Here is a 24128-nt window from a genome sequence, read left to right on the forward strand (position 1 = left end):
CCCAGCCCGGCCCGGCCCCGGCCCCGGCCCAGTCTCGGGGTAGGCCCCGTCCGGGCGCTAAGGCCGCGGGGTTGCCATGGCAACGGGCGGCAGCGCGGAAGCCCCGCCTCCCCACCAATCGCAGCGCGATCCCAACTCCCCCGTGACCACCAGCCCCTCGCCGGCCAGCCTTTGATGCCAGCGCAGCCAATCGGCTGAGGGAGTCACTGCGCTTCAGCCAATCAGCAGTCGGTCCTCGACCAATCGCAGCCTGCCTCCCTCCAGCCACCCCCCCCGCATCTTCCCCACCTGCCAATCACATCGCTCGCCCAATCACCGCCGCCCTTCCCACTGAGCCCCGCCCCCTCCATTCGGACGCCATCTCGGTGGCGGCCGCCAGGAGGCGGGATGGCGGCGCGGGGCGGTGCCGGGCCGGGCCGGGCCGTGCGTCACTTCCGCTGTCAGGTGGCCGCCGAGCGGAGGCCGCGGGGCTGCGGCTGCGGGAGGCGGCGGCGGCCGCGGCGGCCCCGGGGCCATGGGTGAGCGGGGGCGGCCCGGGGCGGTGTGGGGAGGGCCGGGCACGGGCACGGCACCGCTCGGCCGCCCGTGGTACCGGCCCCGCGGCTCGGCAGCCGGGCAGCTCGGCCGGCAGGGCCCCACGGAGGCCGCGGGGCCGGGTCCGTCACGGGGGGCTCGGCCCAAGGCTGGGGGGGGGAGCGGGGACGTGGCCGGGAGGCGGGGGGAGGCCGGCCGGGTCCCCGCTGTGCCGGGGGAGGCTTCATGGGTTCCTCTCCGGTCCCCTCCCGGTCCCCCTCGGTGCCCCGCAGCTCTCCCCGAGGTTTCGCCGGTTCCGGGTCTCGTTCCCCCGCCGGTTCAACGCGTGCCGGCGTCTCCCTGAGGAGCTGGGCCCGTCCCCGAGCCCCCCTCGGGAGGTAGGTGGCGGGGGGGGGGGGCAGGACCCTGGGGACGGGGCCCGTCCGGTGCCGTGTGAGGGTCTGGCCACCAAAACCAGGGCTCCTGGCCTGGGGAGGTGAGCGGGGTCTGTGCCGCTGCCCAGCACGGCTCTCGTGGGGCCCCTCAGCACAAGAAGGACATCGAGGCCCTGCAGCATGTCCAGAGAAGGGCTACGAGGCTGGTGAGGGGTCTGGAGCACAAGTCCTGTGAGGAGCGGCTGAGGGAACTGGGGGCGTTTGGTCTGGACAAGAGGAGGCTCAGGGCAGACCTCATTGCTCTCTGCAGCTGCCTGAAAGGGAGGTGTGGGGAGCTGGGGGTCGGCCTCTTCTCACAGGTAACCAGGGATAGGACCAGAGGGAATGGCCTCGAGTTGTGCCAGGGGAGGTTCAGGCTGGAAATGAGGAGACATTTCTTCTCAGAAAGAGCGGTCAGGCGTTGGGACGGGTTGCCCAGGGAGGTGGGGGAGTCACCGTCCCTGGGGGTGTTCAAGGAGAGGTTGGACGTGGGGCTTGGGGACGTGGTTAGTGGGTGATGGTGGTGGTAGGGGGTGGTTGGACCAGGTGATCCTGGAGAGCTTTTCCAACCCTAATGATTCTCTGGTTCCTGCAGTCAGGGCCTGGTGACCTGCTTTTTGTCATTGCAGGCAAAGCCTCGCCAGCAGCCCTGGCTGGGGGCGCAGCAGAGGGGCTGGATGTGCAGAGCAGCGCTCACGCGGTGCTTCTTGCTGCAGCGTAACCACGAGCTGTTGGTGCCGGTGGCCTCCTTGCTCGGGGTTTGGGTTTTTTACGTTGTGCTGGGTGATGGAGGAGGCAGCGGCTGCTGATTTTCTGCTCTTTGAACATGTGTGAGGGGAGAAGAGCTCAGCCAAGGTGGAGTTGGGGCTTTTAACGCCACTGCAGTTCCCAAGATCCTCTTTCATCCCGCAGCTCTGTACGCTGTTAGGTGGGGTTTGTCTGCTCCCTTCCCTCTCAGCAGCAGACTCCAGGGGTGAAATCTCCGGGGAACTCGTTCCTGCACAAAGCCCGTAGGTTTTGCCGGTTACCTGAGCTCTGCGTTTGCGCTTGATACAACTGCGACTTTCTCCTGCTGCAGAAACGCTTCTTGAAAACACCCTGGCAGCTCTGTCAACAAAACCCATGTCCGCTGCCACGCGACAGCACCCGTGCGCCCGTCCCGCTGCCGCAGGTGACAAATGGTCCCCGCGCTGCCCGTGGCTTTCAGGGAGCAGAAACGAAACGCTCCCAGGAAGGGGCTGGGCTCGCCTGTTGGTGAGGAGTTCTGCTGGCCGTAGGGGATCCCGGGCGTTACCAGGGACTGTTGGAAACTTGTGCGGGAGCAGGGCCTCGTGCAGGTGGCTGCGGGCACGTTCCCGCGGGCAGGCTGCGAGTGAGCAGCCCCTGGGCTGAGCCGCCCGGATGTGGGAAGAGTTTCCCTGATGCCAGAGCGCTGCTGCTACATCCTTTTATTGTTTCTCTGTGGCATCTGCACCTCTGGCTTGGTCACACAGCCGCGGTACTTAAAAAGCCCCCTCGCGTCCAGCTGCTGCTTGTCCTCGGGATGTCGCTGAATTGTCTCCGGACACCTCGCAGGCACCCAGCTGCTGCCTGGTGAAGGGCATCCTGCGGATCCTGCCTGAGCTCCTGCTGGACTGGAGGAAGCTCTGCTCCTGCTGTAATTTTCTGGGTGAAATAGTCTGATTTTGTTAGCTGTTGTCCTTTTTTTTTTTTTTTTTAACTTGCAGTGCATCAAAATGCTTTCGTGATACGAACTATATTGGCGCTAGGAACTGGTGCTGAGGGACAGGAATGGGGTAGGAATTAGCCGTGTGGGTAACTTCTATTATTTAGAAGTCCCTGTTATTTAACACCAAGCCGGGGCTTGGCGAGCAGAGTATCGCTGATGAGCCCGGTATCGTTTCCCTATCGAGCCGAGCGACCACACCTGGCTGTAAAAGTGTCAGCACGCCTGAGTCAGGCGAGAATCCATGTGTGCGTGAGGAAGGTCCCGCTGCGGTGATTTATGGAGCGCTGAACGCACGCGGCAACGTCAGCTCAGATCAAAAACCCCAGCCTGGTCCTGCCTGGTGCAGGTTTTAAGGGCAGTGCCCGCTTGGCTCGGCGCGGGCGTCCCCGGGGCTGCGGGTTTCGCTCCCAGGCTCTCCGGTGCTGCGGGGAGAAGGGGTTAAGCTGGAGGTGGTGTTTGTGTAACCCGGCAGGGAACTCCCAGCGTGAGTCCGGGGTTGGGATGAGTCCTCGAGCCGGGGTGCTGATGCATCAGAGGGGTTTGGAGGCATCGCTGCCACAGCTGCCAGCTTGTGCCGTGGTTAGGGCGCTGGATTCCTGCGCTTTGGAGCTTCCCCCGGGGGCCTGGAAGGGATTTCCTCCCCCGTGCGTGGTTCCTGCAGGTGGCCTCGGCCCTACAAAGTCGCGGACCGGCAGCAGCTGGAGTGAGCAAGGTGCGTGGGAGTCCCCTGGTGCCACGGGGGCTGCCTGGCGGCCACCTCGACTCCCCCGTGGGGCTCAGGGTTCGGGGCTGGGGGTGCCGCCTTGAGAGCGTGGCTGTGCTCGGGGGGAGCAGCTCGGCGTCCCGCTCGGAGCTGGCTGGGGCGCGGGGAAGCAGCTCGGTGAGTCTCCGTGCGTTTCCAAGAACTTTCTGAGTCAGGGCTCCTCTTTCTGGAGGAGGCGTCCCTTCCTGGAAGGGCTCGCGGCGCCGCACGCGGGTTGCACTGTTGGCTCTCTGAGTCATCCAGTGGACCTTTTTTTTTTTCCCTCTTTTTTAATTATTTATATTTCTTTTGCAGAACTTTTGCAAAGCTTTTGGTGCCATAGGTCTGTAAAAGTTAGTGCTCCCGTACAGCAAAGCGACCAGAACACTGCAGCTGATCCGACCGCCGCTGGGTGCAGGCAGAGAAGCTCCCAGCCACTCTTCGTCGGGGCTGGTTCGTGCTCCACCTTTCAGGGCAGCTGTCCTGGGGCAGCCCTGCCTCTCCCCGAGCAGCGGGTCTCGGGGTCTCGGGGGAAGGTGTGTGGCAGGGCGAGGCGATGGCCACGCTCTCGCTGCCATCCGAGCCTGTTGCTGCCGCGCGTTCCTGCGCTGAGAAGTCAGACCACAGCCCGGGTTTTGCTCACTTCGTGTTAATCTTTGTCAGACCGTAGCCCAGGTTTTGTTCATTTCATGTTAGTCCTCATCTGGGTGTTTAGGTCCTGTCCAGCTTCGCTCCCAATGAGCTGGAATTCGCCATTTAAAAACAGAAATGAATGAACCGGGACCTTCGTTCCAGCTCAGCGCCGGGTGCGGCGTTGGGCTGCCCAAAAACCAAACCGTGGCAAACCCCATGTTGGGGAGGGGTCTCCCTGTCTGGGCGAGGACAGGGGGATGCAGGAGCCTGGGTGAGGCGCAGCGAGCTCGTCCCGTCTGCAGCGAGCTTCTCGAGGGGTGGCGGCAGAGGTAATTCACAGCTGGTGACGCCGGGGGGACGCCGGTGGCTGGAGAAGAGCAGTGTCTGCGCGTCCTTCTGGGTTGTCTTTCTAATGTCACACTAGAAAGCGTAACCACAGAGTGACCTGCTTCGTCCCCCGTGAGATAAAACCAGAAAGCGTCGCTGAGGTTCTGTCAGCTCTTCCAGTTTCTTAACTAGTTTCTGTGGTGCTGAGTAATCCTGTTAACGCCCCAAAGGTGCTCTTTTTGTTGTGTTTTTTTTTTTTCCTGCTGTCAGTGGTGGCTGCCGGACTGCAGGCCCTGCCTGCTCTTTAATCTGGGATGAAAAGGGCAGCTGCCTGCTCTCGCTTTCCTTTGTTGCCGTGCCGGGCACTGGAACGTCACGCGGCAATTCAGGAATTAGCCCATGTCCTTAAGCTACGTAATTAAAAGACGTTGCGTCGAGGCCTGCAGAATGATTTGATTAATAATTCCATTAAAGGCAGAGCTGGTGCAGCAAGGAGCTGCGGCCGCTCCTCCGGTGGGACGTTGGATGCGGCGCGTCAGAAGCAGGCGGCGGATTTCTGTGCGAGGCTCCTCGTCTGCGCGAGGAAGGCCGTTGGTGCCGCAGATGGCGGAGCGGGGGCGGCTCGACTCGGTTCGAACAGTTTGTTTTTGGGGGGAAGGGGGTGGTGAACCCACCCTGCGAGTACCCACGGCCGCGTCCTTCGGGTGGCGGTTGAAAGGATGAATGCTCTCGGTCTGGCTCTGCAGCAGTGTTGGGTGCTCTCTCTTGAGACGGATCTTGCTGAGGTTGAAAGGAGGATTTTGCAGTCTTTAGGGCTGGAAAACCCCAGCTGCCTGGCTCGTGAGGCTGCCTGTAGATTGCTAGAGGCGTGCTCTTCACGTTTCGAAGGCTGACCACCTCTTCCACAGGAACCCTGCTGGTCCTGAGCCTTGCACCACGTCTGAATTTTGGAAGAGCTCAGTTTGCAGCCTGACGGGTTCACGTGCGGGGCTCCGCTTGCTGCCTCTTCGCTCTCTCTGCTTGTTGTGCTGGAGGAGGAGCCCTTGTGTGGTGCAGCAGCCCCTCACCTGCGTGCTGTGAGTAAACCCGTCCTGGAGAAGCTCTGCTGCCCCGGCCGTGCTAGCAGCAGGGTGAGAAGAGGGACCCAGCATGCCGTCAGGAGAGGACGGATCCCCCATCGCACCCATCCTGCTCCCAGCTCCGAGTGCCAAGGGTTGCTGCGGGGCTGGCGTCTCCGTTTCCAGCTGCGGAGTAATTTTAAGCCTAAAACTAACTTCAGGCTCGTTCCTCCAGCACGCAGTGCGGTTAGTTGTGTCTGAGCGCTGCCGGCTTTGTGCCGCGAGCGCTTGCAGCAGCAGAGCCCCTTGGACTCAGAGCTTTGTGTCGAGATGAAATGAGTTCGTGGGTAGAAGGCACCTGCTGGCCCGGCGGGGAGGGAGCCTCCCGCCTTGCAATTGTGGCTGCTCAGTGTATTTTCCTTAAGCCCTGTCTCAAAAAGCTATTTTTAGACCCGTGCCGAATGGATGGCCTCGGTGCTGCGGGAGGCTTACACAACGAACTCCGCGGCCTTTTGACCAATTTCCTTGCTCTAATCGGGGTTACGCAACGCGCAGAAAAGGGAACGGTCCTCCTGCCTGCCACTGCGCCTGCCCCTGCTTCTCCCCCCTTTGTCCCGAGACCTTCCTGCATCCGACTTCCCTTTGCTCTTTCCACAAAGGAGCTCAGCACGAAGCGCTCTCACGTGGAAGCCCAGAGCTGGAGGCAGCTCTGGCTCCTACGGGGCAGTCCCTTTGTTTTTTTGTGGGGTTTTGCTGCCCTCGCTGTCCCCGCTGCCTTGAGGCCCAGCGGATGCTGCGCAGGGAGGTGGGATGCAAGGTGCCCTGGGTGGCACGAGCAGGGTCGTCCTTCGTCCTTGAGCGCACGTTGGTGTTTCCTTTCCTGCTCCCACGAGGGTGCTGCTTGAAATTGGAGGGTGTCCGTAAAGAGCAGCCGGGCTGGGGCACCCCCAGAGGTGCTCTGTGCGCAGACAGCTCGTCCCGAAAGCGCTGCAGGCTGGCGCCGTGCAGCCTGCTCGTCCCGCCACCCCCCGGCCTCCTGGTGCTGGCAGCCCGGCTCCCACGTGTTCCCTACGTGCCTGCCGTCGATGGCCTGATCGATCACTGGGTGTGAGCCGGCCTGGGTCATCAAACGGGCGGCGTGTGCGGTACCTGAGGGTTAAACGCGGAGCTCTGGGGGTCGGTGCGGTTCTGGAGGGTCCGTTGTAAGTTGTAAATGGATCCTTTCTGGTGGGGCTGGGTGAACCACTAAGCAGCACCAAGTGCCACTAGCTTGATTGTTTTTTGTATATAAAGAGTCCAATATAAGCTGTAACAAGGAATCAGTTTGCAGTGGGGGTTTGTAAGGGTGGGACTCAATGTGGTGTTCTCTGCCTTTTGCCAAAATTGTGCTGTTCTAGTCCAAGCTTTAAGCATCGGTATTACCGTGACTTAAAAATTACGTCCCGTGATGAAGGTTCTGTTGTGGCAGCATTGCTAATGCGGGTATGCTAGAGAGGAGGTTAAAGCAGGCAAGCCAGTGTGCTGCGGTGGAGGTTAAAGTGCAGAATGTGTGTGTTTGTGCTGTGCAGATGTGTGTCACATCACAAAATGTCACTGGGGGCCGTTGACGCTCGTGTTTGCCTCTCTGCGCAGGGCCGTGCGTCTGTGACTCCTTGGTGACTAAACTCGCAGAGCCCTTCTCGTTCTCTCATGTGATAGCGGGAGGTTTCGGGCCCTTTCTGAGCCAAAACAAACACAGATGTCTCAGGCTGCAGAAGTCTGGGTGCATACCACGTTACTGTAATCAGGAATAATCCAGAAGCGCAGCATCAAGTGTATCTCGTTTCGCGTTACAGAGCCCTCGACCTCTCGACCATCCTGCCTTCTCCGAGGTGATGACTCCTGTCTCCTGAGACGTTGGAAAACCTAGTTTGGAAGAAGAGTCAAGATACAGTTGATGCTGAACTACGTGAGTGCTCGGATCGTTTTGTTTACGATAATGCCGTTTGCACCAGAGATTCCTATCCGGCTCCGATTGCACAAGGGTCATTATCTCAGAGTTTCTGTGCAGTGGGGTTTCTCCTGTGGAAATCTTACTCATAAGTTTCCAGCAGGGCTGATTGCGTTGCGAGGAGCGGAGAACTTTATAAGGCACAACCAAACGTTAGGGCAGGGATGGGGAAGGAACGAAGCAAGGATCTGGAGATGTTGGAGCAGCTGGGCCTGGTAATGTTTCTCTTTCCCAGATGTGAACTTTTGGTGGAATTCAGTAGTGCAGGGATGTGCAGCCTGCTGAAAGGCTTCTCACCTAATCTCTCTTGCTATCTCTGACCTCGGTGACAGATACTGCTAGATAATTAATGCAATGAGATCACTGTTGTGGCTACAGAAAGGGTGGGGCTGCCAGAGGGTGAGTGTCCCAGCCTCGTTCAAAGTATGGTGATTTATCAGTCTCTGACTTGCTGAAACTCTGAGACCTTTTTTTTTTTTTTTTAAACAAGTACAACCCAAAATATTTTCTTGGTCTGCTGTAGTAACCTCTTAGGGAAGACCAGCAGGGCTTGGTTTTGACTTGCTCAGAGGAAGAAAATGGATCTGTGCTTAGTTCCTCCTCTCTCCCAGCCCCCTTAGAGGAAAAAAAAATCAACCTTTGAAATGTCAGAGCACGAACATTTAATGTGTAGATGTTTGTGAAAGCCTTTGAAACTATTTTCCAAGAGAGAAAGGTGAGGACAAAGTGTATTGGAAACACAACTTCAGTTTGATGGAGCTGATTTACGTTGAGCATGCTGCGTGTGAAGGACTGCTTGGCAGCAAGTGTGAGAGGCTCTCTTCCTGCTAAGCCAAAACAGGACTTTGCTTTGGGGAAGAGAAGATTCAGTGACTGAGGCTTGAATTTATTTGGCCCTGTAGGTATTGGTTTTTCACTGCCACCTCAGATTCTCTTTAGATTTTTGAGTAGCAGAATATTCGTGTTGGAAATCGGATTTTCTGCTCTGCCAGAATAAGCAGAAGTTGGTGACTTCTGGTTGTTTGTGCTCGAGAGCTGTGGGGGTACGCATGGACCTTGGGTACTTTGATGCAAAGCTTGAGGTTCTCATCTGTTGGATTGAATTGCTGTGTGCTGGTGGTAGTGCCAGAGAGCCCACGTCCTGACACCGCAGCGTTTCCCTTCACTAGGATATCAATTAAAGGCAGGTAGCAGGGCCGTAAGCTGAACAGAGCATCCTTCCTGCGTGAGGAGGCTGCAGCGAGGCAATGTTCCCCATGTCAGACTCAGATTTCAGGTGTTCTGCTCAGTCCGGTTGTATGGCATGGAGAGGGATGGAGGAAGCAATAAAAAGCTTCGAGCCTAACGAGGTACAAAGAGAGAGCACTTATTCCAAGACTAAAAGTGCCTTTTTGAAAAAATCATTGTTAAATTAAATGAATTCCACAGTAACTAGTGTGTGTTGGTTTTCCGTGCCCTTGCTGGAAAAGGTGAAAGATATCGTTCATTTTTAAGGTCAGCTGAAATGTCCTGTGCTCATGGCTGCTCGAGGAATAGACTTGAACCTCTGGGGTGCTTGGTGAGCCGGCTGCAGGGGAGTTCTCTGAATGGATCTGCACAAGCCCATAGGCTGAATCAGAAGTAGGCACCCATGCAAAAGGATAACTTAGGCATCTGCTTTCAGAGTGTTTTTTTTTTGAAATATGTTAATGTGCAAACTTGTTTTTGCTGTAAAACAAGCTCTAATTATTTTGACTTGTTCCCACTATGTCTCTCAAACAACTGTTCTAGGAAACGTTGCTTTGAATAATGAGCCTGATTTATACCTTCAAAATGCATTAAGCCTCCAGCCCACAACTGGGCTATCAATAAATGAGCCGTAGTTGTGTTTTTTTCCACAGAAGCACGAGTAGGCAGAGACAAGCGCATCAGTAAGTGAAAGCCTTCCTGTATGAAATAAGGGATAGTATGAGGAAACTAACTCAGCTGCTCACCAAAATGTGATCTTCTCTCTCTTTCAAGAGCCGAGGATGAAGCGGCGAGCATCAGACAGAGGAGCTGGGGAAACATCCACTAAGGCAAAAGCTCTTTGTACAGGGATTTCTGGAAATAATGCCAAGAGAGCGGGCCCTTTTATTCTGGGTAAGCAGGGAGGGTTTTCTTCCTCTTTAGTTTTCAAGATAGAGAGCTGCTGATTGCAAAACTGAAAATAAAGGGCAAAGCAGATGTGTAACTTTTAGCACCTTATACCAGAGCAATTCCCATGATGTAACAGAGCAGCAACCTTTGCAGCTGGTCAAACTAACGAGATCTGTAATGCTAATGCAGCAAGGCGGGCATGTCCTTTCAGATAAATGTGAACCCTTGCTTTTACTTTTACTTTTTTTTAAACTACATTCTTAAACTTTGATAAAAAAGCAAATTCAGAGGCTTTTCAGTTAGAGTTCTAGGGATGTGTTTAACCCATTTTGTCTGGAACATTCTGTCAAATCAGCATGTAGACAGCTAAGTAATGCAGTAATGGCTATTATAATGGATGTGTGCCCGGGCAAGGCACTCTGCTAGCTTTTAAGAGTTGCTAGAAAAGTTGTTAGTTTGGAACAAGTCGCATAAAGTGCTAAAAACTTGATGGACTTTAACATGATGGACTTCCCAGTGGAAACCAATGGTTAATCGATCAGAAGTAGATTTAAACTGAAGAGGGGAGACTGTACGTTGACCTGAAATTTGGAGTTACCTCTGCACCCGAGCAGTCCCTGCAGAGGTGGCAGTGAGGCTCGGAGGCGCTACCAGTAGTTGCCGTGGGTGTTGGTAGTAAAGGTAAAAGCTGTGTGGTTCAGGCATGCAGAAATTTGAATTTCTAAATACAGCTGTGCTGCGTGTGGGGTTTTTTGTTAAATGGTTCTCTAGTGAAGAACCCGAAACATTGTCCAAAAAGGGTTCATAGCTCAGTACCACTTTTTTCTTTAGATCATGCTTTGTGGAAAGACAGTCTCCAGAAAAAAAAGGAACTTGACTTAAGCTAATGTAAACTGCGTGACACTTGAATACTGATGTAATCCCGAATTAGTCATTTCTGCTTAAAGGAAAACAAGTCTGTTTTTGCTTTGTGCTGTTAGGTCCACGTTTAGGTAACTCCCCTGTGCCAAGTATTGTTCAGTGTTTGGCAAGAAAGGATGGGACAGATGACTTCTATCAGCTAAAGGTAAGCAAAACGCAGGGGTTCCACATCTTCAGAGCTCTCTAACTTTTGCCCTCGCAACGAAGCGCTTGCAGCAGTGTCTGGTGCAGGCTGAACTGAGGGAAATGGCTGCTGGAACTTCCCCTCAGCAGGGCAGCCCTGCCAGGCACCACTGATCTGGTGTGGAGATCGGCTCTGAGACGAGGCCGCTGTGGCTGCTGTGCTCCTGGGGCTGTCCTGGAGCCTTCAGGTCTCCACCATGGTACCTGAGATAGCGGTGGCTCCAGCAGGGAAGGTCACTTGGGGTGTTTGCAAAAACCACCTGAGCTGCTTTCCTGTGTTAATCAGACTCATGCTGTGCGTTCTGCACAGCTCTTAGTTCAGACAGGTTTGTGGCAAGTGTACAAATCAGAGTAATTACACCCTACTGTTAAATACACGTGTGAATGCCTGAAATGTGAGAGCTCTGGGCGCGTTTGGGTTTTTCTGGGAGTTGTAAAGGTCTTTTCCCTTTTCCTGAAGATTCTCACTTTAGAAGAAAGGGGTGATAAAGGAATAGAAACGCAGGAGGAACGACAGGGCAAGATGCTGCTGCACACAGAGTATTCTCTCCTTTCCCTGCTCCACAATCAGGAAGGAGTGGTTCATCATCACGGGCTCTTCCAGGTACAGCTGGTCACCGTGCAGGTTGGGGGAACGCCAGGAAGTGCTGTTGGCTTCAGCTGCTTTTGTTTAATGTACGGTTCACGCTGACCCCGTTCTTGTGCATACAGAATTAGCAGCACACCGCTGAGATTAATCAACCCTGCTTCAAACAAGCAAGTTTGTGGCAGGGCCTTGTGATGTAACGGGGTTTGGGATTTGGGGAGCGTGAGAACAGTGAAAGATGGGGCAGGCACACCGTAGCACACCCTTTGATACTTGTTGTTTGACAGTGACTCCTGCGATATTGCACCTGAGGCCTTTTAAACCTTGTGTAATGGCCGTTTATAGGCTGCCTCCCTGCTTCACAGGGAGGAAAATAGCTGCTTTACTGGCAAATTAATTTGTGCTCGTAGAGCACCTTTAGAACTGAAGTTGTGCTTTCCGGTCTCTCTGCTGCTTAATGATGACTTGTAAGGAGGAACAAGTTGCCAAGAAACTGCTTCAGCATGTTAAAACAAACTAGTAAATGTGCTGATCAGCATCTCCAGTGAATTGTGATGCTGTTAACACCCTGAGAACTGTTTATGGGTACGAGGGACTGGTACGAATTACCACTTTGGACGTTGGAGTTGCTTTGCTTGCTGGTTAAATTTTGTCAACAGACATTTCACTCGAGGCCATCTGTGCTATATCTTAAGTAAACCAAGCCCGAGTGTCCTGTTTAATGTTATGAAACAACTGCTGCTTTTGTCCTGAGATTGCTATTTTTCTGATTATTGATGTCTTTGATCCCTAGTATTCAGTCTGTACCACTGCAGAGCTTTTTAGGCTTTATCTAAAGGTGCATGTTTCAGCATCAGTACTGATATACACACGTAAACAAATGGCATTTACTTCCTCTGGCTTCTTTAAGTACAGATCATGCATCTTCTTTCTGAAATCCCCACTCGGGACAAAGATCAAGGCCTATAATTGCATTCACTTACTTTGAGATCAACGTGCATTTATTTTCTGGCGCTCTCTGTGTCAGTGAGTATGTCCAGATAGCTTCCCTGAACTATTGCTCTTTTTTTTTCCTCCCTGTAGGACCGAGCTTGCGAAATTATAGAAGATTTAGAAGCCAATAGAATGGTCAGAAAAATGAAGAAGCGCATTTGTCTTGTGTTAGACTGTCTCTGTGCTCATGATTTCAGTGACAAAACGGCAGATCTGATCAATCTGCAGCATTATGTCATTAAAGAGAAGAGGCTCAGTGAGCGAGAGACGGTTGTGATATTTTATGATGTGGTACGAGTGGTAGAAGCATTACATAAGGTAAGGTCTTTGTTGTCCCTTTCTGTGCTGGAGGGCTTGGTCTTCTCCTGTTAGTATGAGGTGTTTTAAAGCTTCCTTGTGCAGGCAGTGGAAAGGTTATGAAGGATGGGCGTTCCAGCCATTTCCCAATAAGTGTTCTGCGTAAGACCTCGTGCCCCGAGCCATAAAAGAGCGTTCCCTTCCCCTCCCCTCAAGTTTCTCGATGATAACGCAGCATTTGTTGACTGTGGAGAGGGGCCAGCTGGACTCGGTGCAGATCAGGTGAACTACAGTGTTATTAACCTCAAAGTGGTCGCTGAAGAGTAGGAGAGCAGAGGTTAATCAGATGCAGGAAACGCTCCAAGCTATTTCCTTTCGAAGCAAAATAAATCTCAATGTAAGAATTGATTTGTGAGATCAAAACCTCAAGCTGCAAGTTTGAGATCAATGAACTAGGAGCTACTGGAACACAAATAGATTCTGCTGATGTCTGACTTCTTACCCTGTAACAGGGGGCTTCCACCCTTCCCCAGCAGAGCAATGAATTATATATTGTTTGGTAAAATGATCGTTACTGAGGTCATACTGAGCCCGGGCACTTAAGTTTCTGGCCTTTTGGTTTCATTCAAGTCTGTCTGGATGTCCAAAGGAGCAAATTTGCTTGGTCTGTACTTTGAGCAGAACTGAAAATGAAGTGCACAGAGTACCCGGAACACAACCAGACTAAAAAACTTAATCTGGGTTATTTTGAGGTGTCCCCTCGTGTTAGGCGTAGGACTGTGGGCATTATTGTTTTTTTCCCCCCTGCTTTTCAACCCAAAAGCCAGTGTCTTCAAGTACTGTAAATAATTTAACATAGTCACCATTCAGTGTTCCTTCTGTGAGAATCAGCTCTGCCTTTCTTAATTTATATCTAGGAGGAAGCAAACTACCGAAGGAGGTGGGTGGTTCCCACCTGTTTTGTTTTAGTCTGAGAATGAAGACAACGTAATTTCAAAAGATGCTTAGTGCTTTTGTCTAAGCATTGAATTTAGACAATTCTGCCTTTGCTCATGTTATACTATTACGTATTTTACAGAAAAATATTGTGCACAGAGACTTGAAACTAGGAAACATGGTGCTAAACAAAAGGTAAGTCTGCAGGAGAGCTGCTGTTCGGGCAGTTCTTTTATGCTTTTTCCCTGAAGTAGATGCTTTATTAGGAACACAACTGAAGGCAGCAATCATTGAGAGCGCTTTTGTGTGAGAAGGCTGAGGGACGTGGAAATGAGCTGCACAAAAATACAAATCCAGTTCAGAGTTTATGGGCTAATTTCCAAAAACGAATTGAGCCCAACTTAAATAGTTCACTCTTCCACCACGCTCGCTGACATCATGTCAGCACTTTCTGTTGGACTCTAACTTCTGAAAACTACATTTTCTAGTAATTCAGAAACCTGTAAGAGAAATGCTTCTTACAAGAAAGAAGGAACTGAGATGTGTTGAGTAGTTCTGTTCACATAACTCGCTTTCCATCGCGCTGAAGGAATTCCCAGCGCTGCAGTCTGCACCATAATCACAGCAGTGTTAAATCTTTGACTGCTACACTGCTGTGTTTTTGCTAGCAGTAAAATATTTACTTATCTAAACAAAAGCTCTTCTGTCTGTGTTTGTGCTTGAAATAGCTTCCTTGATGCCATTAGCTGGTTTGCTGCAAGCCCCAGTTTATAAAGCAGTAATATCCAAAGTCTTGGATACTGTGCAGGCACCGGAGGGAGCAGCCCTCCTGGAGCAGAACGAGCAGCATCAGTGGGGCATGGCCTCAGCCCAAGTGAGAGGCAGCTGGGGGCAGCGTACGCTTTGCCTGGTGGCTCCTTGGAGTTTTCACTTGCCTTGATTTATGTGTTTAGTTGGCACGCTCGTTCCAGCTCGGATATTTTGCTGTATTCTTCAGTATTACATTACTGGCTAAATATTTTGCACTAGCCTTAAGAATGAGCGGAATTCATTGTCTTTTCACACTCTGTCTGGTTTTCTGTGGAATGAATAAAAAATTGGAAGGCTTTAGGTCTGCAGGCTTCCGGAGTCTGCACAAAGCACGCAGGTTCACCGTGGTCACAGCTTGCTCTTGCTTTTTTTTTCCCCTCTTCCCTAATACTGTTTGAAAGCAAACAGATTTTTGCCTCTTGAGGTTGAACTCCTTGGTGTCCCCCCACCCCCAACACACACACATAACAGCCAGTAGTTTTCAGGGAAGCCTGTGAATTGTTTAGACATTTTTTTTATATAGCGACTTTAAGATCAGTATCTTCTGCTTGCTTGTTTGATTCCTCCTTGCTAGGAAGAGGCAGGCAAAGGTTGCTTCTTTAAAGAATCCACCCAGAGCTTCCCTCCTTTTCTGGGCAAAGTGTGCAGTGGAGATACCTACAGCTAGCGCTGCACGCACGGGGCCCCACTAGCAAGAAAGGGAAGGTATTTGAAGCTCTGACCGTACTTGCCAAAGTCGTTCTTTGCGCTGCGTGTTATGTTTTGGCTTTTTACTCGTAAGACCATCAGCTCTGGTGAGGAACAACTGCAGCCTCTGAAGCAGTGAGTCATTTGAAAGGGTGGGTGAGGCTTAAGAATAGATTACCATGGAGAGGACCAGTCATCTGGACTGATCAGAAGTGTTTGTTCCGTTCTAGACGTGCTCACAAAAGAGCACCAGGTCTTCTCTGTTGGCTGGGGAGCGAAGTTAGTTGTGCGTCACTCTACGAGGTCCTCATTAGGCTTCTGGGCTAACGAAGGTCCCTTGGACGCTGCCCCCTGCCAGCTGCATGCGGTGAAGCCTCACAACAAGGTCAGGCTTCCATGTAGTCAGCGCAGTAGCTGGATGACTACAGGTTAAATCAAATCTCAGGGACTAAATAAAACCAAGCAACCCCGAACGTTTGAGCGTCCCTTAGAACACTTCGTCTTGTAAGTCTCTAACAAATCCCACAAATTGCTATTCAGCCAGGGAAGTCTCCTGACAGTTGAAGCTAACACTTCTTAAGCACGAGTCTGTCTTAATAATCAGCTCTCCATTGCCAGCCCACACTTGGTTTTATTTCACTTGTCTGTGAGACTCGCTGGAAACATTTCTTGATTATTTTGACTGACTTAATTTGTGCTTTCAGGCTTTTATTGTGTAATATTTTTCAAGAGTATAGAAGTCTTCTAGGCAGCGTTTTTCTGCTCAGTCCTGTAAGCTGTATGTCAAGAGCCAAATTACCTGAGTGACAGGGAAGATTGAATGTGGTAGTAACTCTGTAACAGGCTCACTTTGCCTTAAAAATGTCGTTAATTGGAGCTGGTGATGCCGTAGGGAAGTAGGGGTATCAATACAGAAATTGCATGTGCCCGCTGTTCTCACCTTTTCTGAAGTGCTTCAGTGTAGGAGGCTTTCTGATGGTGATTAGATCTTCCCTCTTTTGTGAAGAGCAGTCCTGGAGACGGGTAACACTGCCGTGGGACTCTTGCAGCAGGGTTGTTGGGCAATGTGCAGGTGGTCACGCTGAACCTGATCGTGTCCTGTGGTCACCCACTGAAGATGCTTGAGCAAGCAGTGCACAGTAGGGCTTGCCTAGGGCAGCCCTTCCTGTAGGGTATTTTCCCTCAGCTTCCAGAAAACGTGGGAAGGAGATGCAAGGTGGTTAGGGAAAAGTAGAGGAGAATCAGCTTTTAAAATAGGGTTTTACTTTCTCAACGTTCATGCCCTACAGTGGTCAGCAAGCACGTAAGTGCAGGTCCTGGTGCTGCTGATCCCTGCAGGGTGCTGTCAGGCTGGTCCTGGGAGGTGGTCGTGTGGCTGCAAGGTGTCACCGCGTGCCACTAAGGCTGGATGTAGGTTGTGTCCGTAGCTGTAAAATGGATTTTCTTATTCTCTCTGTAAGAGCCTTGCAAGCTTTGCTGGCGGGTGTAGAATCTCTCCCTGTCAGGATGGTGTTGATCTCGCAACTCTGCTCATCTTTTCCCCATAGACGTCTCTGTTTTGGTGTCAGCTTCCTCTGTTTGTGCTGTATGGCTCGTGGCACGATGCTTCTTGTTCACTGATGCCTTCTGATTCTCCCCAGGACTCATCGAATAACCATAACGAATTTCTGCCTTGGGAAGCACCTGGTGAGCGAAGATGACCTGCTGAAGGACCAGCGAGGGAGCCCTGCCTACATCAGCCCAGATGTGCTCAGCGGTAGGCATCCCCTTTGCTCCTTGGTGGAATTCACAGCCCCTGCTTTTAATGTTTGCTTTGCTTTTATTCGTGGCTCTTAACATTAAATGAAAGCTGCCTAATTCTGCTCCCACGTGTAACCCACCTTTTGAGATCCCCTTAATTAGGTCTCGATTATGAGACTTGATCTGTTTTTTCAAGTATCAAGGGAAAGTGTGAGTGTACCTTTTCTTAAGGTTAGTCTGAACTTCAAAGCTAATTAAAAGCTCCCTGCCTGTTCCTAAATAAGTCTGACTGCAAACAAGATGTTCCATTTCCCACATCTGAATTTTGTTCCTGAGGCTTCGCCTGAGCTGCAGGTAAACCCCTAGGACTAAGCCAATTGTCTCAAACCCCTGTAAGGTCAGTTTATTGCAGGCAGTGCAGCCCAAGGAGCAGTTGCAGCAGCAGCTACTTGTTTCCTGAAGGGAACTGCTGACCCTCGGGGCAGCTTCTGGGCTGACTGAGAGGAGTTGCTAAAAAACAGAGGAATGATCATGCCAGGCCAGCCCAGCGGTGTGTTTGGCCTGCACTTTACCTTCAGCAGAGGCCTAAAGCAGATGTGTAGCAGAAAACAGCTTTTCCTAAGGTTCTCCACCCTTCTAACTGTTTGCAGCGCAGGGACTTTCAGAAACAGATGGGGTTTCTGTCTGTTTAGTTGCTTCAGTAGGTTTCTCTTCGCTGCGGTCTGCTGCTGTGCTAGCTTTTGTGCTGGCAGTAGCTGAGCAGGCAGTGGTTTTGCTCTCTGGTGAGCTGGACTAGAGTGTTAGAGGGTGCATTTACAGTCGGGGCTGTGCATTTGAAGCATCTCTCCATGCAGACTCCAGTTACTAAGCATTAACTCATGTCATGGAGCCGTTCTGTTGAGCACAGATAATTCCTTTGGGCTGGAGCTGAACTGCAGGGTGCAGCCCAAGATGACCACTAACACATCCCATCTGCCAAGGGTTATCCATTGGCAGGGTCAAGCTTGTGTTGGGATGATGGTGAACTGCCCAAAGCTGGCCAGTAGGTCACCAGCACCAACTGTTCTCTGTACGAGCCTGCAGTGTGTTGGGCAGCACCCCTTGGTGGTGTGCTCATGGCTAGTGTGAAATCCAGAACCCCTGCCAGCCTTCTGTGCCACTCGTGCGTGTGAGGATGCCGTTAGAACACCCAGAACTCCTCTGCAGAAGATTTGGGTCGTTCCTTACCGGTCTCTGGTCTCCCAAGGTTTTGTATCTGAGAAACGCCCTCAGAGGGAGCTAGTCCTTTCTGCTCTCTTTGCGAGGGCCAGCAGACTCACCCCAGTTTGTTGCCAGGGTTACAGGAGGTGGCGATAAACGCAGCTGAGCTCTTCGTCGTGATCTCTCAGGCAGGTCTGAGGCTGCTTCCCTCCTGGGCAGGACTGAGCCAGGAAGGGAGGCAGAGGCAGGCGGGGGGGTGGGACGTGTGTTTTTTGCAGGCCTTTCCTGTTCTGCAGGATATCCTGAGGCCCCCGTGACCAGATGGATGACAGGAGCCAACTGCTCTGCAGGAGCGTGGAGCGGCTGGGGCTCAGCTAGCTGCTGTCTGGTGAAGGTGGCGTGGAGCTGCTCCTTCCTGCTGGCCCGGGGTGCTGGGCTGGGCTGCAGGCACCCAGCTGCTTCCGACAGCCCCTGGTGGTGCATTGAACGGCCTCTCTGCGTGCCGCAGTGCCACAAGGTGCTGAGCACGCTGCTTTTACTCACTTCTCTGACAGCTGAGGCTGTCCAAGACCCAGCCTCACATACAGGACAGTGCCTTGCAGCAGCGCTGCCTGGACTCCTCACCTTCAGGTGCAGTCAGTCTGTGCTCCAGCTCCGGCGTCCCCACACACAGCCCTTCCTGTGCTCTTGAAACTGCTTTTCCAAAGTGCCTCAGTCTGCAGCTCCCCTCCGGAGGCAGAAAGAAAAGTTACTTGAGGACAGCTCAGGCTTCGCCACCATCTGCAGACTCTGAGCATCCCTCTGTCTGTATCGCTAATGCTCCTGTGTGAGAGGAACCCAAAAAGCCTGGTGAATTAATCATTGTTGTAGTCTCTGGGAGAAGCTGTCTTCTGCTAAGAGGTGGCTCGCGTTTTGTGGCTGCTGAAATGTCACAGCAGGAAAAGCTGGAGGAGGAGGGAGAGGTGCCTTTTTTTTGAGCATATAAAGCAAAGAATAATTAGTACAAATAACAAATGCTGCAGCAGTGACTCACCGTGTGAGTCAGAGGAAGCCATTCCCTCGATCCTGTGCTGTGGTACAGCCGTGGAGTTTCAGTTCTGACCCTCGTGCGAGCTGCTGTTGGCTGATCTGTGGAGCCACTGAAGGGACGAGCAGCGCTTCCACCAAGTGGCTCCCAGGGCCTGCTGGGCCCGCAGCAGCTCTCAGGAAAACCTCTGCGGGGAGGCTCTCGCCTTTGCAGCTGGATCCTGCAGCCACCTCTCGGGATCCGTCCTGAAGGCCCAGTGCCATCTCGATGCCCTAAATCTTCCCCTCCACCTAAATCCCCCTCGCCGGCAGTGTGGTGGCGTTGGTGTGAGCGTCGGGCCGCTCCTTGCCGGAGGAGCACTTGTTCTTCTGGGGCTTTCCTCCCTGCCTGCCCTGCTTCGTGCCTGCTGGCCCTACGTTCTCTTCTCCCCTGGCCTGGACTCGCAGCAGGGTGGGTCTGTGGAGCCTGCAACGTTCAAGGTGGTGACAGTCTGCTGGGGATGGAGAAGGGGGCGAAGCAGGTGTCTGAAGGCAGAGTTAAAACAGAGGGAACCTTCTGAGAAACTTGGGCTCTTCGTTGTGCTGCCGGTTAGTGAGTGGATGCATTTCTGAGAGGCAGCACTGCAAGGCTGCTCCCTGGGTTTAGCTGTACCCCGGGGCAGATGTGGGCTGTTGTGTGAGCCCCCGCACTGCGCGCTTCTGTTCACCTGATGCTATCGGATCACGTCCTAGCCACTCAGCAAGGAAAGCATCCTCTGTAGAGACAGGATGACAGCTCTGTGGGGACCGCTGGCTTGCTAATTTGTGACAGAGGCACCTTTACAAGAGGTTCTCGGTGGCCTCCCATAGGAAGGCTCGAGCATTTTGACCAGTGCTTAGAAAAGAGGAACACGCGCAGAGGTTGCTTCAGAGCTTTTACCTCTGGCGGTGGGCTGCAGGGGCTGGCAGGACTGTAATTCCTGTTGCTTTTGTCTCTTCCTATCTTAATGCTTTTGTCTCCTCCCTCCCTGCAGGCCGGCCGTACCGTGGAAAACCCAGTGACATGTGGGCGCTGGGCGTGGTGCTCTTCACCATGCTCTATGGCCAGTTCCCCTTCTACGACAGCATACCTCAGGAGCTCTTCCGCAAAATCAAGGCTGCCGAGTACACCATCCCCGAGTGAGTACAGCCTGTCCTCGGCCAGGGAGTCAGCCTCGTGGTGATTCCTGGGGTCAGAGCAGCAGTGGCTCCCGTGCTTCCTGACCCCTGCTCCTTGCTTGTGCATCCTGCTGCCGACTGCCCCCCTCGGACACGTAGCCTCACCTGTGCGTTCTCTCTCCTAGGGATGGGCGGGTCTCAGAAAACACTGTGTGCTTGATCCGAAAACTGCTGGTCCTGGATCCACAGCAGCGTCTGACAGCGTCTGAAGTGCTGGATTCTCTCAGCTCCATCATAGCATCGTGGTACGTTCGGTAGGAGCGAGGCAGGAGCGTGGCATCTCCGGCCTCGAGCTGTGTTAGTGCAGCCGTGGTCAGCAGGCTGCTGCCAGACACAGGACACCAGAGGGTGATCTGTGAGAACTGCAGAAAGTCTAAAATCCCGTGTCTGCTGGGGACACAGCCAGCACGGTCAGTGCAGATGCTTATCGCTGCCACAAGGGTTGCGTTCTGTAAAACAATAAAATTGTGAAACAGTGCTGGGTACAGAGAGGCCTTCGCTGCTCCTTTCCCTCCCTTGCCCCAGGTTTGACTTTAAAAGTTTAAAAGACTTCAAAGACTAAGGTCTAAAAGACTTCTTGACTAAAGTCAAGAATAGCATAGCTGTACGTACACGTGAGGCCAAATACAGACACTTCCTACAAGCTTGTAATTAGGCTTACACTCTTAAATAAAATCAGGCATGAGATCTCTAGAGGGGGAGAGCCAGGAGACCCTAACACAGAGGGGTGTGCTGCAGTTGCAGGGTGGAGACGCCTTTTAAGGGTAAATCTCATGCTGGGACTGGCACGAACCAACAGCTGGGGTGAGATTCCAGTAGCACACCCCAGCAGAACTGCATCCTGGCAGCGTGTGATCTATGCAGCCCTCTCATCAGCCCTGTGACCTCCTGTCTGTGCCGCACTGTGCGCTCAGGCCGAGTTCTTGTGCTGCCTGCTGGGCCGGCTGTGCAGGCTGTGATTTTTGGAGCTGTGGCTGCTTTCTCTCCCACCTGTGTTAGCTCCGCATCCTGTTTAAAAACAAAAAGCAAGACTCTGGGGATGACGACGTGATTTCGTGCGGAGCTCCTAACGCAGCGCTCTCCCCGCAGGCAGTCCATGTCCTCGCTGAGCGGCCCCTTGCAGGTGGTGCCAGACATCGACGACCAAGTGGCTAACCCTGAAAACCCCCAGGAGGTAGGTGCAGGAGGGCCACCCCCGGCGCTGGGGCTGCGGCTTCGTGGCCGTGCTTTGTTTGGGCTGGCGGTGCTCGGTGCGCTTCCCTGGGCTGCATCTCCTGCTGGCCTAGCAGCCCTCAGCACCTGCACACCCAGACTGCTTTTCCACATCCCTGTGCCACATTTACTCAAAGCATGCCCATCCCTCGTGGCCTCCGGCCTGCCGAGCTGCATGGCGGTGAGCTCGCTGGCCCTGGGAGCTCTCCTCGAGCGGTGTCTGCTTGTGTGCAGCTGGGAGCTGGGGCAGGGGGAGCGGTGCTGGCTCAGGCTCCCTGCTGTGCTCTGCATCCTGCTCTCTTGCTGATGTTTGTCCCGTTGGAAGCGGTGGCCGGTGACCTCGCCAGCTCGTTATCCTCAGCTCGTTATCCTCCCGTGGCTCAGGCCAGTCGGAGGCACTGGCAGAGGGGCTGCTTGTCAGGAGGGCTGCTCCTGGCCGTGGCTCTGACGAGGCGGCTCTCCCGCAGGTGAAGGTGACGGAGGAGTGCTCGCAGTACGAGTTCGAGAACTACATGAGGCAGCAGCTGCTCCTGGCGGAGGAGAAGAACACCTTGCACGAGGCCAAGAGCTTCCTGCAGAAGCGGCAGTTTGGGAACATCCCCCCCGTGCGCCGCCTGGGCCACGACGCCCAGCCCATGAACCCGCTGGACGCGGCGATCCTGGCGCAGAGGTACCTTCGGAAGTAGCTGCCCACGCCTCCGAGAGCACAAGCGCCGCCCTGCAGCCCGCCTTTCACGTCGCCTACCACAGCTCAACAGCAATACCGGTGTCCCGCGATGGAGAATAATGTAGCAATTCTTCTGAGCTCTGTTCGGGGGCACGAATCGCTCTGGAGGGAGAAGACTTTTTTTCAAAAGCTAGTTTTGGAAGCAGCAGCCTCTTGGCATCTTCTGGAATCTGTTTTTTAAATCGAAGCCTAGATGACTAATCTGCTTTTAATCATGACTGTAATCTACCTCTCTTGTCTTTTTAACCATGCTGTTCTCTGGATCGAGCAAAGCCTGGGGGAAAGGAGAAGACTACCAAGGGTGAAGCTGGCTTGCTGGCACAAGAGTTGCGGCCGTGTAGCATGGAGAGCCGGCTGACGGCGTTGGCTCCGTATGGTTTGAATAAGCTTAGATTTATCCGGGTTTCTTGAAAGCAAGGATTTCTTGAAGCCTCCCACTTCCTTTCATCTGCATCAACCCTTTTGTTGGTCTGCCCGTGCCGCCTGCTCTGGTGCAGCCTCGCGCTCGGTGGCCTTGTGAGGGCTGCAGCACCCCGGGCGGCACATTGTCACCCGGCGTGACCCGCGGCACGGGACGGGACTCGTCCTTGCAGGCGATGGCTGCAAAGCCTGACTCGTGTCTGCAGCCGTTCAGAGGTTGTGCAGAACTTGGCCCGGCTTGGCCTTTGACCTCTTTCCTCCCTTTCACTGATTCTTTTAGTTCCGTAAGAATATATGATTTAATCTTATTTTTTTTTTCAGTAGCTTACCTAAGGTGCAGTTAAAATTGCATTAATTCTGATTTAGCATTTTTCACACTTCAGTTGTGGTACAGATATAATATATGAGTTACAATGTGAAAAAGCTTCCCAAAATAATCCGCCTAGAGTTAGCAAGGGGCTGGCTGAAGTCTCTACTGTATTTGTTCCCTCGCTTATCTTGCCACCCGGCCCCGCCACCGCCCCGCGTGGTGCCGAGGCTGGAGAAGGACGCCCCGGGTGGTCACCCAGGGCCGTGCTGAGAACGGGAGCGGTCGTTTCTGAGCCTCACTCTGTGAACTGGATGCCTGTCTTGCCAGATGACCCGTTCTCGCACGGCGCTCCTGCAGCTCCTGGTGCCCCCCGGGGCCTCCTGCTCGGCGCGGGGCGCTCCGGCTGCCTCCCCCTGTCCCCGGGGGTCCCTTTTGGCACCGGGGAAGGGGCGAGCGGGAGCAGGGGGGCTTCTGTGGCCATTGGCCGTAGGTGCTGGCCCCCTTTCGGGGCTGGCACTGCTCCCAAAGCCCTGGGGGCTGTCCCCACTGCCCTCGCCCTGCAGGGAGCGAGCAGCGTAGCGTGTTGTTGCCTTCCCTTGCCCCAGGCAGGCTCCCCGCCTGCACCCTTCCCCTCCGAGGCCGTGGTTCTCCATGGGGGGACCCCGCTCACGGCCGCAGGGCTTGACCCGAACTCGGGGCAGCACCGGGCATTACCTCCTGCCTCCCCCTCGCCCAAGCACGCTGGCAGAGCAGGCGGGTGACTTGTGAACACTAACACAGACCCGAATGGTTGCGCCAACCCCAGCCAGCTGAGCCAGTAGCTTCAAGTCGTAGCCTTATTTATTGCCAGGATGGTCGACCTGTCCCTCGCCCCCCCCTGTGCCACCAGCAGGGCCCCCCCCCCCGGCCCCAGTTGCGCAGGCTCTGTCCGATTTTTCCCCCTCCCCGTCTCTCCCCCCACCTCTTTTCTCTTCTGTTTCCCGAAGTTAAAGCAATATTCTGGGGACTCTGCGAGGCTGCGCGGTGCTGAGCGCTCCCGCACGGTGAATCGCGCTTGGGTTAAAGCGAACTGGAAAATTTGGGGGGGGGGGGTCGTGCATGGGGGGCATGAGCGGTGCCGGGGGGAGCGGTGCGTGACACGCTGTAGAAAAGGTTCCTATTGTAAGGAAAAAAGGAAAAAAAAAGAAAAAAAGGAAAAAAAAAAGTTTGTATAAAGACGTTATTTTTGTACTGCATCCAAACTCCTCCTGCATGTCGGCAATAAAACTTGGTTCCGAGACCCAGGCGCGCAGCGACCCCGCGGGGACGGGGACGGGGGGGGCCGGGGGGGCTGCGGTGC

At 53.7% G+C, this 24128-nt stretch overlaps 1 protein-coding gene across 1 annotated transcript; it reads left to right on the forward strand.

The window, feature by feature from the left end:
• The first annotated feature begins 367 nt into the window (after positions 1–367).
• Positions 368–24004, forward strand: STK40 (serine/threonine kinase 40). Its single transcript, XM_083810370.1, has 12 exons — positions 368–518; positions 7272–7384; positions 9428–9547; positions 10525–10610; positions 11109–11252; positions 12318–12545; positions 13603–13655; positions 16598–16713; positions 19937–20081; positions 20246–20365; positions 21210–21294; positions 21800–24004. Exons 3-12 carry the CDS (start codon positions 9436–9438, stop codon positions 22016–22018), a joined length of 1308 nt encoding a protein of 435 aa, XP_083666496.1. The 5' UTR covers positions 368–518; positions 7272–7384; positions 9428–9435; the 3' UTR covers positions 22019–24004.
• Positions 24005–24128: the final 124 nt, after the last annotated feature.

Source organism: Anser anser (genome assembly GCF_964211835.1).
Source record: "Anser anser genome assembly, chromosome: 24".
Taxonomy (NCBI): Eukaryota; Metazoa; Chordata; class Aves; order Anseriformes; family Anatidae; genus Anser; species Anser anser.